The 13592-nt window shown below is 41.9% G+C and overlaps 1 protein-coding gene across 8 annotated transcripts in view; it reads right to left on the reverse strand.

The window, feature by feature from the left end:
* Positions 1-13046, reverse strand: part of ppp6r3 (protein phosphatase 6, regulatory subunit 3) — a 31424-nt gene extending 18378 nt beyond the window's left edge. For all 8 annotated transcript variants that reach the window (XR_005282145.1, XR_005282144.1, XM_038301125.1 and 5 more), the window contains exons 1-10: positions 12825-13046; positions 11180-11329; positions 6466-6699; positions 6080-6266; positions 3416-3553; positions 2750-2815; positions 2561-2673; positions 548-661; positions 343-469; positions 100-252 (exon numbers count right to left, since the gene is read on the reverse strand). Coding sequence is in view for 6 of the 8 variants with exons in the window: in XM_038301125.1 (XP_038157053.1) it covers positions 100-252; positions 343-469; positions 548-661; positions 2561-2673; positions 2750-2815; positions 3416-3553; positions 6080-6266; positions 6466-6692 (1125 nt within the window). In the remaining 2 variants the exon portion in view is untranslated. The remainder of the gene's footprint in view (positions 1-99; positions 253-342; positions 470-547; positions 662-2560; positions 2674-2749; positions 2816-3415; positions 3554-6079; positions 6267-6465; positions 6700-11179; positions 11330-12824) is intronic.
* Positions 13047-13592: the final 546 nt, after the last annotated feature.

Raw genomic sequence — 13592 nt, forward strand, 5'->3', positions numbered from 1 at the left:
CATGGAGGTGAGGCTCGGTTTGTCCTCAGAAGCACAGTAAAACTGTCTCTGGTACCAACCCGGGAGGGGAGGGTGGGTGATGGGGAGGAGGTTACTCACTAAAATGACTCCCAGAGTGTTGAGGTTGATGAGTTCTGTGTTGATGCTGTGAGCGTTGCACTGCAGCAGACTGGCCACCAGTCTGACCACATTGAGCCTGGTGTTCCCCACCGGTGGGTCCAGAACTCCCCACGTCGTCTTCAGAACATTCTTCTAAAGAAGGAGAGCAAACAGCAGTCAGGTAAACAACCCTCCACACTGAAAGGCTAAGCTGTGATTGGCTGATGAGTCCAGGTGCTTCACCTTTGGGGGTTCAAGCAGCAGCTGATGGAAATCTTTAATCCGGGGTCTCACGGCCTCCAGGATGCTGTGGTTGACTGAGAACGAAGGGTGGGACATCCCAGGAGGACAATCCATATGGCCCTCGAACCTGCGACAGACAGCAGCGGCGTTAAGGCAGCCGACCAACACTACTGGCAGCTACAGCAGCACAGGGAGCGGAACCTACGCCGGCCTCCTGGTCTCGAACAACGTGAGCAGGATCTGGATGACGCTGACTATCGCGGACTCATTTTTATCCTTTTCAAAGATGTTGGAGAGCAGCTGCTCCACCGTCTCCTGCCTGAATGAGACCAGGAGAAATGGGAAGATGTGAGAACAACCCAGAAGAAACATCTCAAGGCATCGACTGGAACAAGGAAAAGAAAACAGCCAAACTCTTCAGACGAGTCTGAAAGAACAGCAGCTTCAGTTGGTAGATGAGTTTCAACCCTCTCTTGTACCCCTATTCCTCTCAGCCAACTTAACAGTAAACGAGCCACTGGTGCCGTAAAAACCTCAAAGAGAAAAGATTTCTCCTTATGTAGCCTGATGCATATACAGTAGCAGCCGTTCAAAATGGCCCTTCCCAGTCAAAAGGCAGCCGAATGGCAGCAAAATCCCCTCCAACTTCCAGCCACTGGCCTTCTCCTGGGTGTGCATAGTTTTTTTTACTTTTACTCCATCCTTTCACTGAATTACACGGTCTGACCAGGAGATAACGCTTCTCTTTAGCTCTTAATGTCCACAAATCATGAGAGAAAGAATATTTTAGATGTTTAAAAATAAATTGTAAGGGACCAGCCGAGGAAAGTGGGAAAATTTTGAATGGCTACTACTGTAATGAGTTTGCTTTGTAATGAGTTCTCTAAAATATGATCTATCACCAGGACATTCTTCCAGAAGAAATGGGGGGAAAAAAATTTAAGGTATAATTTTCTTCCACTTGTCCGGAAGAAACCTGTTACTTCTGGAAGAAACTCAGCCCTGGTTAACAGTAATCAGTTCATCTATCAGATCAATCAATCACTGGATAAACAGAACTCTGCCTGCTGACATGGACTCGTATCCAAACTCCAGATTTTTAAAAACTGTCAAACTGAAGGTCCATTAAAACTTTGGAATATTTTTGAAGGATTTGGTTTCATAATAAAGCTGAATCGGTTCAGGATTTCCTGTAGCCCAGAATAACCGTTTTTATGGTGAATTTAGCAAAACAAAGCTCATGCATCCCACATGCATTCATAGCTATCAGGTCAGGGAACGCCGCTGTGGTACCGCTCAATATTCCACCAATAGCTGGCTGATGTTTTCTGTAGCTGCTCCTTCTCTATCTGCTAGCTGTTTGGTTCTGTTGGATTATTGGCGGGGAGACATGACCTCAGACGAAAAGTCTATTTTATCTTCCTGTAGCTTCATCATAACGAAGACCAGTCAGGGATGCAGCTTTGATAGCTGCTGGTTGGCCAACTGAAATCTACAGATCTACGCCCAGGAACAAAAACCAACGTTTCCCTGAACGACGCTCTTATTTCCAAAAATTTGATTAATGGATGAAACTCATTAATCCCCCACACTTCCTGTGGCCTTCAGTTTATTTCCAGAATATTTCAGTGGTTTTCCTTCAGCTAAATGCTGCAGGTATGACTCCAACATTCCAGGAACAGCCTGGAGATGGACTGCAGGCTGCAACTAATCATTATTTTGCTAATCAATTTATCTGTTGATTCTTTTTTACAATGAATTGATAAATAATAGGATGGCAAGAGGTTCCTGAATAACGATTTTTTTTTATTAAACCAGCAGAAACTAAAACTTTTCCACTTGAGGAGGACAGAGCTGATTGACAGACAATTATTTAGCTTGTTAGGTAAACTTTTTCATCTGGTATAATAACTTCTCTAAGTGGGTCACTCTGTCAGCCAAAAGGGTAATTTTTAAGAGTCTGCATACTCCAGTTGATGATTGATTGATTACTTAATGAGTTAATTTATCAAAAATGGATTCATTGTTATAAGGAGCCTTCCTCTTCCAGATGAAGAGCTGGACCGGTCTCTACAGTCCAGACCCGAATCACAGCCTCCAGCATCAGCCTATGACCTCAGGGACTGAAAAAGGGGGCGGAGCTCTGCCGGCCAATGGTGAACCACATGGAACCGAAACCAACGCGTTCCGCCTCAGAAATGAAGAGCAAAAGGTTTACTTCTCCAGTGTGGCCAGCAGAGGATCAGGCTCTGAGCAGCCCTGGACCTGAAACATCTGGTCTCTGCTCAACCGGATGATCTCACACAAGGACTGTGAGGCGTTGGAGTGTCTCTGTGGCAAAGACAAAAAACCTGGTCAATACGAGGAAGAGCTCAACAGCATCATGAAGCTGCTGTGCAACACTCACGTCTTCATCCTGAGAGGGCTGCACCATGTCAACCAACCTCTGGATCACTTTCTCCTCATTCAGCCACTGAAAAATCAAGGTGGAAACAGAACGATGCATCGTTAGGTGGAAATAAAACAGCTTCAGAGAAAGAACACAGATTACAGGTTATTGGCAGAGAGCAGGAAGCACAAACAAGACAGACCGAATCTCACCCAGGACTTGTGGGTCCAACACCAAATATTCCCATTTTTTTCCCTTTCCGTGAATGCATCAAAATGAGGAACCAGAGATGTTTTCTGTCTTTGAACAACTAAACATTTGAAATTTGCTTATTAAAATTCAGATTAAAAGTTAAGGCGCCAAAAATGTTCCACAGAATTCAGCTTTTACACATTTTATGTAAAAGAAGAAAAAAAAATCTGCTGTGAAACTATCAAAGGCAACAGGAACAGCTTTAGCCTGACATCCTACACCGATCCACGTAGCCCACGCTGCTCTAGGCTTCCTAATTACTAAAAAGCACGACTATTAAACCAGCGGGTTAAATAAAAAGCAGCACATCTAGGTTTAATGGTTCTGTTATTTAGAAAGGATGGATGCTTCCTGGTGCAGCCTGAAAGTTGTGAAGGACTGTTTCTGCTTCTCAGCCAAAAACCAAAGGTTTTCAGCAGACCTGGTACCCACATTTAGAACATCGATCCGCAGCTGCTGGGGTTCGATGCACGTGAGCATCCTGAGCAGCAGGTCCATGATGGCCGAGGTCCCGATGTGTTTGATCATCAGATCCACAAAGTCATCCCTCTTCCTGAGAAAATTCACTATCTGTTAAAACAGAGAGGAAGAAACAAAGTCAGCAGGAACATCAACACTGGACGTAAGAACAGAAGAATCTGGTTTATTACATGACAGTGTTAGCCACTGAGCTAACGCCGCACGTCTGCTGGAACCTCTGGACTTCCTGACATAGAAAGTATTCCTGTGCAGCAGCTGGCCTCTCAGACTGAGCCTGGCTCATAAAATCAGTGGGTTCTTTCCATGGTCACCATGTTATTGCAGAGTATGAGGGATTGCTGCAGAGCCAATGACTCCATGTAATTAGCCATGACTCCTGAGACAGAAACCTGGAGCCAGCTGGATTACAACCAGGTTAAACAGACACCATAATCTAGACTGAACTGGTTCTTTCTCAGCTCATCCTCTATTCCAGGGGTAACCAATTCAAAATCAGTGGGGTCCAAATTAAGAAAATCATCAACCAGTAAAGGTCCGGAGACATTTTTAATTATAATCTGTTACTTTAAACAGAATTTAACACTGAAATAAAATGAGGCTTTTATGCATTCATGTTATACGTCGACTTAAAAAAAAACATTTTTGTATGTTTTTTTAAAGTAGAAAACAACAGTTATTCAGTTTGGTTTATAGACAATTTCCTGATTCCCATATTTTATCAAATACCTGAACTGAGCGTTTGTTATTTTCTTTCTTTTTTCTGGCTTAATGAGAGCAGTGGGCTTTATGCAGCCCTGCAAGGCTTTAAACCTGGGTTTGAATGGAGACTAAGCCATTCTAAAGCACATATCAAGGAGCTCATTTTGAGCCTGGATCCAGATTTTTTTTTGATTCTGTTCATGGTGGAGAATCCTGCTTCACAGCAGCAGGTTGAGCCAAACATCCTCTAAATGTGCAGGGTCATCTTTGAGCACCATTTCACTTTTTTTTCACCAGTTCACCACAGTTCTTCCAGCAGTCCACACTTTCTCTGCTCTCTTTTTCTCATCATCTTCTCCTTCTTTCCCATCACCCGGTTTGCCTGCTGTGTCTAAAAGTAGCAGCAGCAGCAACCCAGACTGACAGCAGCTCATTGGCTAATATGCATAATGTGTAGCCTGGTGCTGGATGGCTTTACCGTATTAACAGGAGAAGCGGTGCAAGTGAAATTAGACACCGTCGTCGGACAACATGAGGTAATTAATAAATGTTTTAAATCACCTTGGGTCCAGATTAGCCAGCAGGTGGGTCTGGATCCAGACCGTGGTCCGCTAATCCGTGACCACTGCTCTATATCATCCCAACAAAATTATAAAAACAGGTGAATGAGGCCTACCCAAGGCCGAAAAACCCTGTACTGTCTTTACATGCAAAAATTGCTACCTAACTAAACTGAAATTATAGCACTGTGGGCTACCAATAAACACGCTAATCCAAAGCTTGAGATCATGGAAAGCGTTTGAAAACCTTGTCCCCCTATAAACATGGGGGGCATTCTGAAGAAAATGTTTGGTCAGAACCACCTGTGGCCCAGGCTGCCTGTCCCAACTCAAGTCCAGCGCACGGATGACGTCATACACACGCCGCTTTGTTTAAAAAAAAATATAAATATAAAAAATATAACGGCGGATGTCTGGGGGACAGTGATTCTCCTACATGTTATGAATGCTGGCGTACCATAAAGAATAAATTATGAACAGTTTAGTTTGTTCCTTCAACTCGTTGCCCATAGGAAGACGTTACTGGATATAACCTAACGGAATATCTTCAGAACAGCTCCACATGACACAAAACTCATATGGGTGAGTAGAACATGATGTAACAACGTAAAATCAAGGGCTAAATGTAAACAAAAAACGGCGTTCCCCTTTAAGTGGGATACACTACGCTTAAAAAACACACTCTGGAATGCTTCAGAATTTCAAGTTGAAAAGACCAGTAATGTGAATCTGAGTGATATATGTTAAGGTTTATGTATAAATTGGTCATTTTCTCCAGTGTTTGCTGTAATCTATGCACATGCCTCCGGTTTTGTTTGTATCAGTGCTTTTTGTTTTTTTACTTGTTCTTTCTTTCTTTGTATAAATGTTGAAAATAGCTAATAAACAGGAAACTTTTTCAATTCAAATGTCTGGAGTAGCGTTGAGTTCCAGGCTTATAGAGTGACCCAAACAAAAGGCTTGTTATGGCTTAGAAAACAAACCTCTAGATCAGGCATCTCCAAAGTGGGTCCTGGAGGGCCGCTGTCCTGCAGGTTTTAGAGGTTTCTCTGCTTTAGCACAGCTGATTCTGATGATTGCAGTTCAGCAAAAGCCTGTTAATAAACTATCAATGGAAATCTGCTGTGCTGGAGCAGGAAACCTCTAAAACCTGCAGGACAGCATCCCTGAAGGAACCACTTTGGCTCTCTGCCCTGCATGTCTTCCATGTTTCCCAGCGTTCACACGCCCGTTATCAGCTGACAGCAGATTAATCGGCTCTGCTTGACAGTAGTTAGGTGTGCTGAAGCAGAGAAACATCATAAACATGCAGCACAGTGAGTCTAGAGGAACACACGGACTCTGCTGTTAGGCTTACCTGTTCAGGCTTGCGTCCTATAAGGATGGACAGGACTTTGGAGAAGAAGCTGGCTAACAGGGGGTTCAGAGGGGGCTCGTTCTTCAGGAACCCATACAGCTTCATCAGCAACTTCTCATCTTCTCCCAGCCGGTCATTGATTTGGCTCACATCTGACGTCAGCAGCTCACATGATATGTTGGGATACCTAGAAAGCAAACGTGGCCCTTTAGACTTGAGACACTTTTCCTCATTGACTAATAAAGATCCAACAATCTGTGCTGATAAATTAACTCTTAAAATGTTTACAGTGTGAACTTTTAATGCCTTTGACAGATTATAAAAACAGGATCACTACTGTTCTCAGGCTCAAATGTCAGAGGGGAAGCTGTAAGCAGTTTCCTTACTTGTATTTAACCTTCTCCTCCACATCAGCACTGGGCTCCTGCGTGATGAAGGTGACCAGGTCCTCCATGCATTGTGGTCTCAGGAGGAAGTCGACCAGCTTGTGGTTCTGAGCCTTGCACTCCTGCAGGACGTCATCCTCATCCATCACCTCTGTGAGGGTTACATCCTCCTTCTCCAGGAGTGTGTCGATGTGGGATGTGGTGTGGAGATCAAATTTCCAAAACATGGTGGATCTATGAACCAACAGAGGACGACAACATGAGCAGAAGGGAAACAATCCTCCTCTGGCTGCGTTTTTTTTCTATCAGAAACCTTTGGAGGATTTTCTTTTAGTAAAATAATCAGGCCACTTCTTCAAACACACTTCACATCAAAGACAGGATGCTGCAGAAATCCTCACAGGTTCGTTGTTCCTGTGCTGCCAACTGTTCGGGCCGCCTGCTTTCTTCCTACGTTTGACCGTCAGTAAAAACACTAAAGCCGTTTCTCACTATGTGTACTTGTGTGTCCTCGTGTCACGTCATCAGTCTCAGCCCTAGTGCCGTTCCAATTCACAAGAACAGCAGACCCCGGATGTTGTTCTGGCCCCTCCCTCTTTACCTAGCATGCATCAGAGCAGACTTGTCCATTCTCCAGACTGACAGCTGTCCCAGCATGCACTGCGGCAGCAGCAGCTTCCGGGTTAGTGCTCACAGCGCTGAGAGTATTAAGTTAAAAGTTCTCTTTACTTGGTTTGTAGGTGTTGCAGTGTTTAGCGCACATGACCCAGATACAGAGGCCTTAGTCCTTGACGCCAGCAACCCGGGTTCAAATCTGGCCCGTGGAGAGACATGTGGTCCTTTCCTGCATGTCTCTCCCCCTCTCTCAGACCCCTTTCCTGTCAGCCTACTGTCCATAGAACACGAGCCACTAATGCCGTAAAAAAAAAGTTTTCTTTTCTGTTGCCGTTGTTCAATAAAGGTAATTTTTTTAAGGGGTGATAGAATGATTCTATAGGGTATTTGGTCCTTAAGGTCTCTGAATAGGGTGTGTAACATTGGTTGGGCTGAAAATGGTATATTAGCTGTTCTATGAGCCCTAATGCAGGCTAGTTAAAAGCCCTAGAATGAAACGACAGGTTTTCTTCCTTTTATGGTATGATCATGAATATTTAGATGAGCTGTGAGCTGATTGGTTGGTTTACAACAAGCGAAGCTGCTGAGCAAAGACGCGTCATAGCAACAAGCACTCACTCACTGAAACATCAAACTGTTGATATGGTAGGGTGACCAGATTTATATATTTCTAAAACAAAGCAGAGCGTGTATGACGTCATCTGTACGCCGGACTGGAGTTGTGACAGGCAGCCCGGGCCACATGCGGCTACGCTCTACCCGTTCTATTCATTCTAGCTAATCTGAATCGTTCAATTACATTCTGAGAGCGAGATCACCTGTGGTAGTAGCACTAGACATCTTCCAGGCATGTGAGGAAAACTAGCAGCAGTTCAGCGGACAGGAAGAATGAACGGTAGCCGGCGCGCGTGGATGACGTCATACACACTCAGCTTTGTTTAAAAAAAATATAAATATAAAAAATATAACTGCCGATGTCTGGGGGACAGTGATTCTCCTACATGTTATGAATGCTGGCGTACCATAAAGAATAAATTATGAACAGTTAAGTTTGTGCCTTCAAGTCGTTGCCCATAGGAAGACGTTACTTGGATATAACCTAACGGAATATCTTCAGAACAGCTCCACATGACACAAAACTCATATGGGTGAGTAGAACATGATGTAACAACGTAAAATCAAGGGCTAAATGTAAACAAAAAAACGGCGTGATTCAGTGCGTGATTAAAAAAAGTTCTGATGTTAAGAGGACTGTAGCAGCCAGGGCTAACGTTAGCCCGTCTGCAGCAGCCCTCTCTCGGCATAGCTGTGTGTGAAGTATCGCTGGCTCTGATGGAGGTTTGTTTGTTTTATTTAGCAAAATGTTAATTTGATTTGTGTTTATCTGACAGTGTTCATTATTATTCCACCCCTAGATGAAAAAAAGTAATAATTTATTATTATCTAGAGACTATTAATAACAGGAGGTGAAAAACAGCTCCAGACTAGCTTTGAATGTGGTGATGTCATCAGTACGCTGCTGTTCCAATTGACCCAAATTTATTCTGTGTGCCCTCGTTCTCCCAGAGTCCAGACTTTCCTGGGTTCTTTTAAAGAACAGACTTGGCGAGAACACGAGTCGGTACTCGCGTTCCAGTGAATTGAGGTGATCAGGTAGGCTATGCTAACCCATATCTACCAGTAATACTAATAAATGGGATTCTGCAGCTGTACATGTGTAAGACGTTGGTCCCCATGGTGATAAAAAGCCTTAGGTTGTGGAAGTTGAAACAACAGAACTTGGAAGTTTGCTACTTTCAGGATTAGACAAACAATCTGAATTATTTAATTATTTAAATAATCATCAACTAATTAATTTATTAATCATCAACTGGAGTTTAGAGACTCTAAAACATGCCTTGAGCTGACAGAGCAACCCACTTGATTGTAAAAAAAAAAATATATAAAAATTTTGTCTTTAAGATAAAAAAAACAAAACATTTTCCTTTGTCAATCTGCTCTATAATTCAGAACCCCTCAAGCGGAAAAGTTTTGGTTTCCCCTGGTTTAATTTAGTAAAAATTCTTCTTAAAAGAACCTTTGGCAATCTGATTATTAACCGATTAATCGAAATAATGATCGTCAGATTAATAGATTTGCAAAATAATGGTTAGTTGAAGCCCTAGAATCACAGAGAGACCTAAATGTGTGCCTATGAAGCAAAGATGAGAAAAAAAAAAAACACAAAAGTTTTATATCCTTCTTTTCTAAGAAACTTAACTCTGCTTCTTAGCACTAAAAGGTCCTTGGTTCTAATCCCAACATGGGGTCTGCATCTCCTTCCTCCCACAGACTCAGGTGTTTGGACAGTCCACGCTGCCCTGAGCTAGGACTGAGCAGGAGGTGGCTGCTAGTTCTTAGGCTGGTCAAGCTAGCAGGAGATGCTGGAAGGTCCAAATTTGCCTGCCGCCGTTTTCCCCTCCTGTAGCTCCTAAACTGCTACTTCCAGTTTAAAGCTTTACAGTAATGTGAAGTATTCTCTGCTACCGTTTGGTTGTCAATAACATTTTCTATTAAACCGAAAGTAAAATGCAATATAAGCATTATCTATTTAAAGTAGCAAGGACTGGACAACTTCAACAAAACTTCTATTATGATTAACTTAATTTAGTTTTACTCATAATTTCAGTATCAGCATAAAAGCCTCAGAAGAGCTGCTAAGAAAGCCGACAGCAGATGTCTGTAAACTTCTAAAAACTGTTTGCAGAGTCTATGAAACTCCTCCCCTGCAACATTTTAGAAATATTTGTTTTATAAAGCATAAAACTGTTTTTATGTGCAGCTAAAAGCTAAACAGAGGTTTGAACAGGTGATTAATCCCCCAAATTCATCATTCTCAGTTCAAGTCCAAACTGAGTAGACAAACACACCTAAAACTAAAAGACGATGTTCCCAAATAACAGTAAATTAGACAAACTACACCCAACTAGCTCTGAACATACGAAGTAGGGCTCCAACTAACGATTATTTACCAAATTGATCAAATTGTTGATTACTTTTACAATTAACTGATTAATATTTGAATAGCCAAAGTTTCATTAAAGATTTTTTTTTCATTAAATGGAAAATGTTTATATATTTTTACTATCTTGGTATAATTCCTGCTCTAAGTGAGTCACTGTCAGCTAAAGGCACGTTTTAGTCTCTATACTCCAGTTAATGATTAATAATCGGATAGCCAAAGGTTCCTTAAAGACGACATTTTACCAAATCAAACCAGGTGAAACTAAAACTAGTGCAGATCGATGGATGAAAGACAAGGTTTTTTTTTTTTATTAAATACAAATTGTTAATATATATATTTTTTTTACAATCTTGGTATAATTCCTGCTTTAAGTGGGTCACTCTGTCAGCTAAAGGCACGTTTTAGAATCTCGATACTCCAGTTAACGGTTAATCTATTACTAAATTTGTTCACAAGTATCTCAATAATCAATTAATCGGGATTAATCCGATTTATTGTTTCAGCCCTAATATGAAGGAAAATATTTGACTCTGGATGAACCCTGTTGACAGCACTTTCCAGGGAGGATTTTTTTTTCTCCTCATGCTTAGATTTCGCCTCTTGTCCCTCATTCCTCCCACTGCTACCTCATTCTATGCTTCTTCTTCTTCTGTTCCTCACTAAAAATTTGCTTTATTTCACTCTTCTCTCCTTAAATGAAAAAAAAAGGATCCCAAACACATTTTTTAAACAGAGAACATGAACATTATGCTACATTTCCTAGCACGAGTCAGACCTTTATCACAGCCCAGATCAGCACAGTCAAAACAAACTGAATCAGTCATATCACAGGATGGCTCCCTGTCAGTACACTCCGATCTTTCACGTCCTTATTTTATGGCCTGTGCCCACAATTTTCTCCTCCACTTCCACTCAGTGACATTTGAACATTTGCTTTCTACAGACAGCACCACAGCGCTATGTTTCTCAATAAGCAGATGCTTCAATCGGACATTTCTAGTGATGACATTTGCAGTGCCAACAAACATTGCAGCATCTTCAATGGGAGTGTTAATCGACACAGAGCTCACCGAACAGTGAACTGTCAATGCCTACCTGTAAATATATCAGAGTCCAGATCGTGGAGCTCAGGTTAAAACGAGATTTTTCCAAGTCTTTGGAAGTTGTGGCCCATTCCAGGAGAGCCAAACGGGACTGGCAGAAAGACAGACACTGGACCAAAAAGCAAAACAAATCGGAGAACACCTGTGAGAGAAGACAGAATCACTTAGACTTTGTCATTTTGAGCACACATGGTGTATACAAAACGAGATTTCGTTCAGTACAGCTATCAAGACATTCCCCTTTTTAAAGTGCTGCAGTGATAAAATGTAAACATAAGACTAGTACATGATTTACAGTCAGAGTCATCTGACAGATTCACATCCTCACTTGGGGTGGGTATTGGCAAAGAAGTCATGATTCGATTCGAATCACGATTCACATGCCACGATGCGATTCTATCACCGTGCATCACGATACTTGAAATATTGCGATGCATTGCGATATTTTCCCTGAACACTGTAAGAAAAAGATACAGCCCTTACCAGTGGCTGACTGGCTGGGTATGATCTGGATCGTGTCTTCAATTGATACATAACTGAAAGCAACTGAATTCATACATAGCTGTATTTATTTAAAACGACTTTTGGAGGTGTTGCCATGAAAACACATACTGGACAGAAATATTACTATTACTGGCGTGGACACACTGACAAAAAGATCTTATTCATCAAACTTAAAATAACAAAATAAGGATAATCAGTGCCGTTTACATGGCCTTAGTGGTCCTTTAAACCAATGAAATGAAAACATTCAAATGTATGTTTTAATTTTGCAAATCGCGATGCATCGTCATGGCGATTATTTTGCACACCCCTAATCCTCACCATCAATATCACATCCTGAGGCACAAATAATAAACTGTAAAGAAAGCAACAGCACCCCATACATGAAGACAAAAACAAAGCCAGAATACCGGTTTCTATTTATGCTGAATTGTTTCCAACACTTTACTTTAAACCTTTGAGGTGGAACATTAAGAACTTACCGGTTCATCGACCCTTACAGAGTAAATTAAACTGATCGAGCTGGTAAGACGTGCTCTAATCAGTGCTGTTTACATGCTGACCTGAAGTGGACAACATCCGCTTTGCGGAAATGAAGTTCACCTAAACGGATCAGCTCATTTTCCTTCCAGAGCCTGACTTATAAATCAGCTGGATGATAACCCTGAGATGATTGAATGAGACAAACCGCGGAGGACCGTGACTTATATCACGGCACCGCTAAATCAGCCAGCAGGAAGAGCTTCCTGATATAAATGGAGTTAGCTAGCATTAAGCTAACAGATTGGACAGACCTAAAATACATCCCGGCGTCTAACATGAGGCGCTAATGACAGCGGAGCTTCAACCGGCTCAGGCTAACGAACCTGAGTACAGTAGGCTAACGGGGAGGAAGAAGGATCTGTTAGCCCATTCCTTCCAGCTTCACTCATTTCATCTCATTACATGTTCCGGTTCCAAGATAATACCATGATATTATTATGACGTTATCCCCACATCAGTCCGAGCTGTGAAATGTTATCTAATGAGCCATAATTGACATGGAAGCAAAATCTGTTTGGAGCTAGCCAGCCAACGATAGCCGGTTATCTGAAGGCTGCTGGCTAACCGTCTGCAGGCGGAGGGACACTTACCGACTGGCAGCTGAAAACGGCGACTCTAGAGGATGGAGCTTATCCCGCCATCAGCACGGAGCCTTACCGATACAAATCTGGAAACAATATTTAATTCCTGAATGGGAAATAATGCGCTGAAACTGATTGTAACGGGCGCGAAAAGGTAAATGATCGAACTGTACTTTTCAAGATGGCGGTTCCGCCAACTTCATCGACACCCCTCCCCCACCACAGCTGAAACGTTTGTCAGCAGGTTCCCCAAGAAGCGAGCCTATTGGTTCACATCCACGTCAATCAAACCGGGCCCAAGGCTGTCATTGGTCAGAGGTCCCGCTGCTTCCGGGCGTCATTTTATCGCATTATTTAGATTCGGTGGCCATGACGATCGGTTCAATGTTTCACCAGTTTTTTTTTGTTTTTTTTTTTTTTCCCACTGCAGCAGTAATAAAAGAACAGAAGACATCAAATTACCGTTTTTATTTTATGCTAGATTATCGTGATTTTGATAGAGTGAGTTAATCTTGATTGGCTTGTTTTGAATTTTAAACCAGACTTTATACCACATGTTCAACACTAATTTAGAATCTCACCCTTTCAATTATCACTTTTATTATCATAAATCATTATTAAAGGCTTCAAAACGTTTCAATTTTCGTTATTTTCTTTTGGAAAAAAATATTATTAATATCTCCAATTTCTGTTGGGAAAACTTTATTTTTGGGTTAAAAAAGTAACAAAAGCAATTAATAACGTAAAGCATGAATAAATGCATTCGACATTTGTTTT

Source organism: Cyprinodon tularosa, unplaced genomic scaffold (assembly GCF_016077235.1).
Source record: "Cyprinodon tularosa strain WSP-4 unplaced genomic scaffold, ASM1607723v1 ctg461, whole genome shotgun sequence".
Taxonomy (NCBI): domain Eukaryota; kingdom Metazoa; phylum Chordata; class Actinopteri; order Cyprinodontiformes; family Cyprinodontidae; genus Cyprinodon; species Cyprinodon tularosa.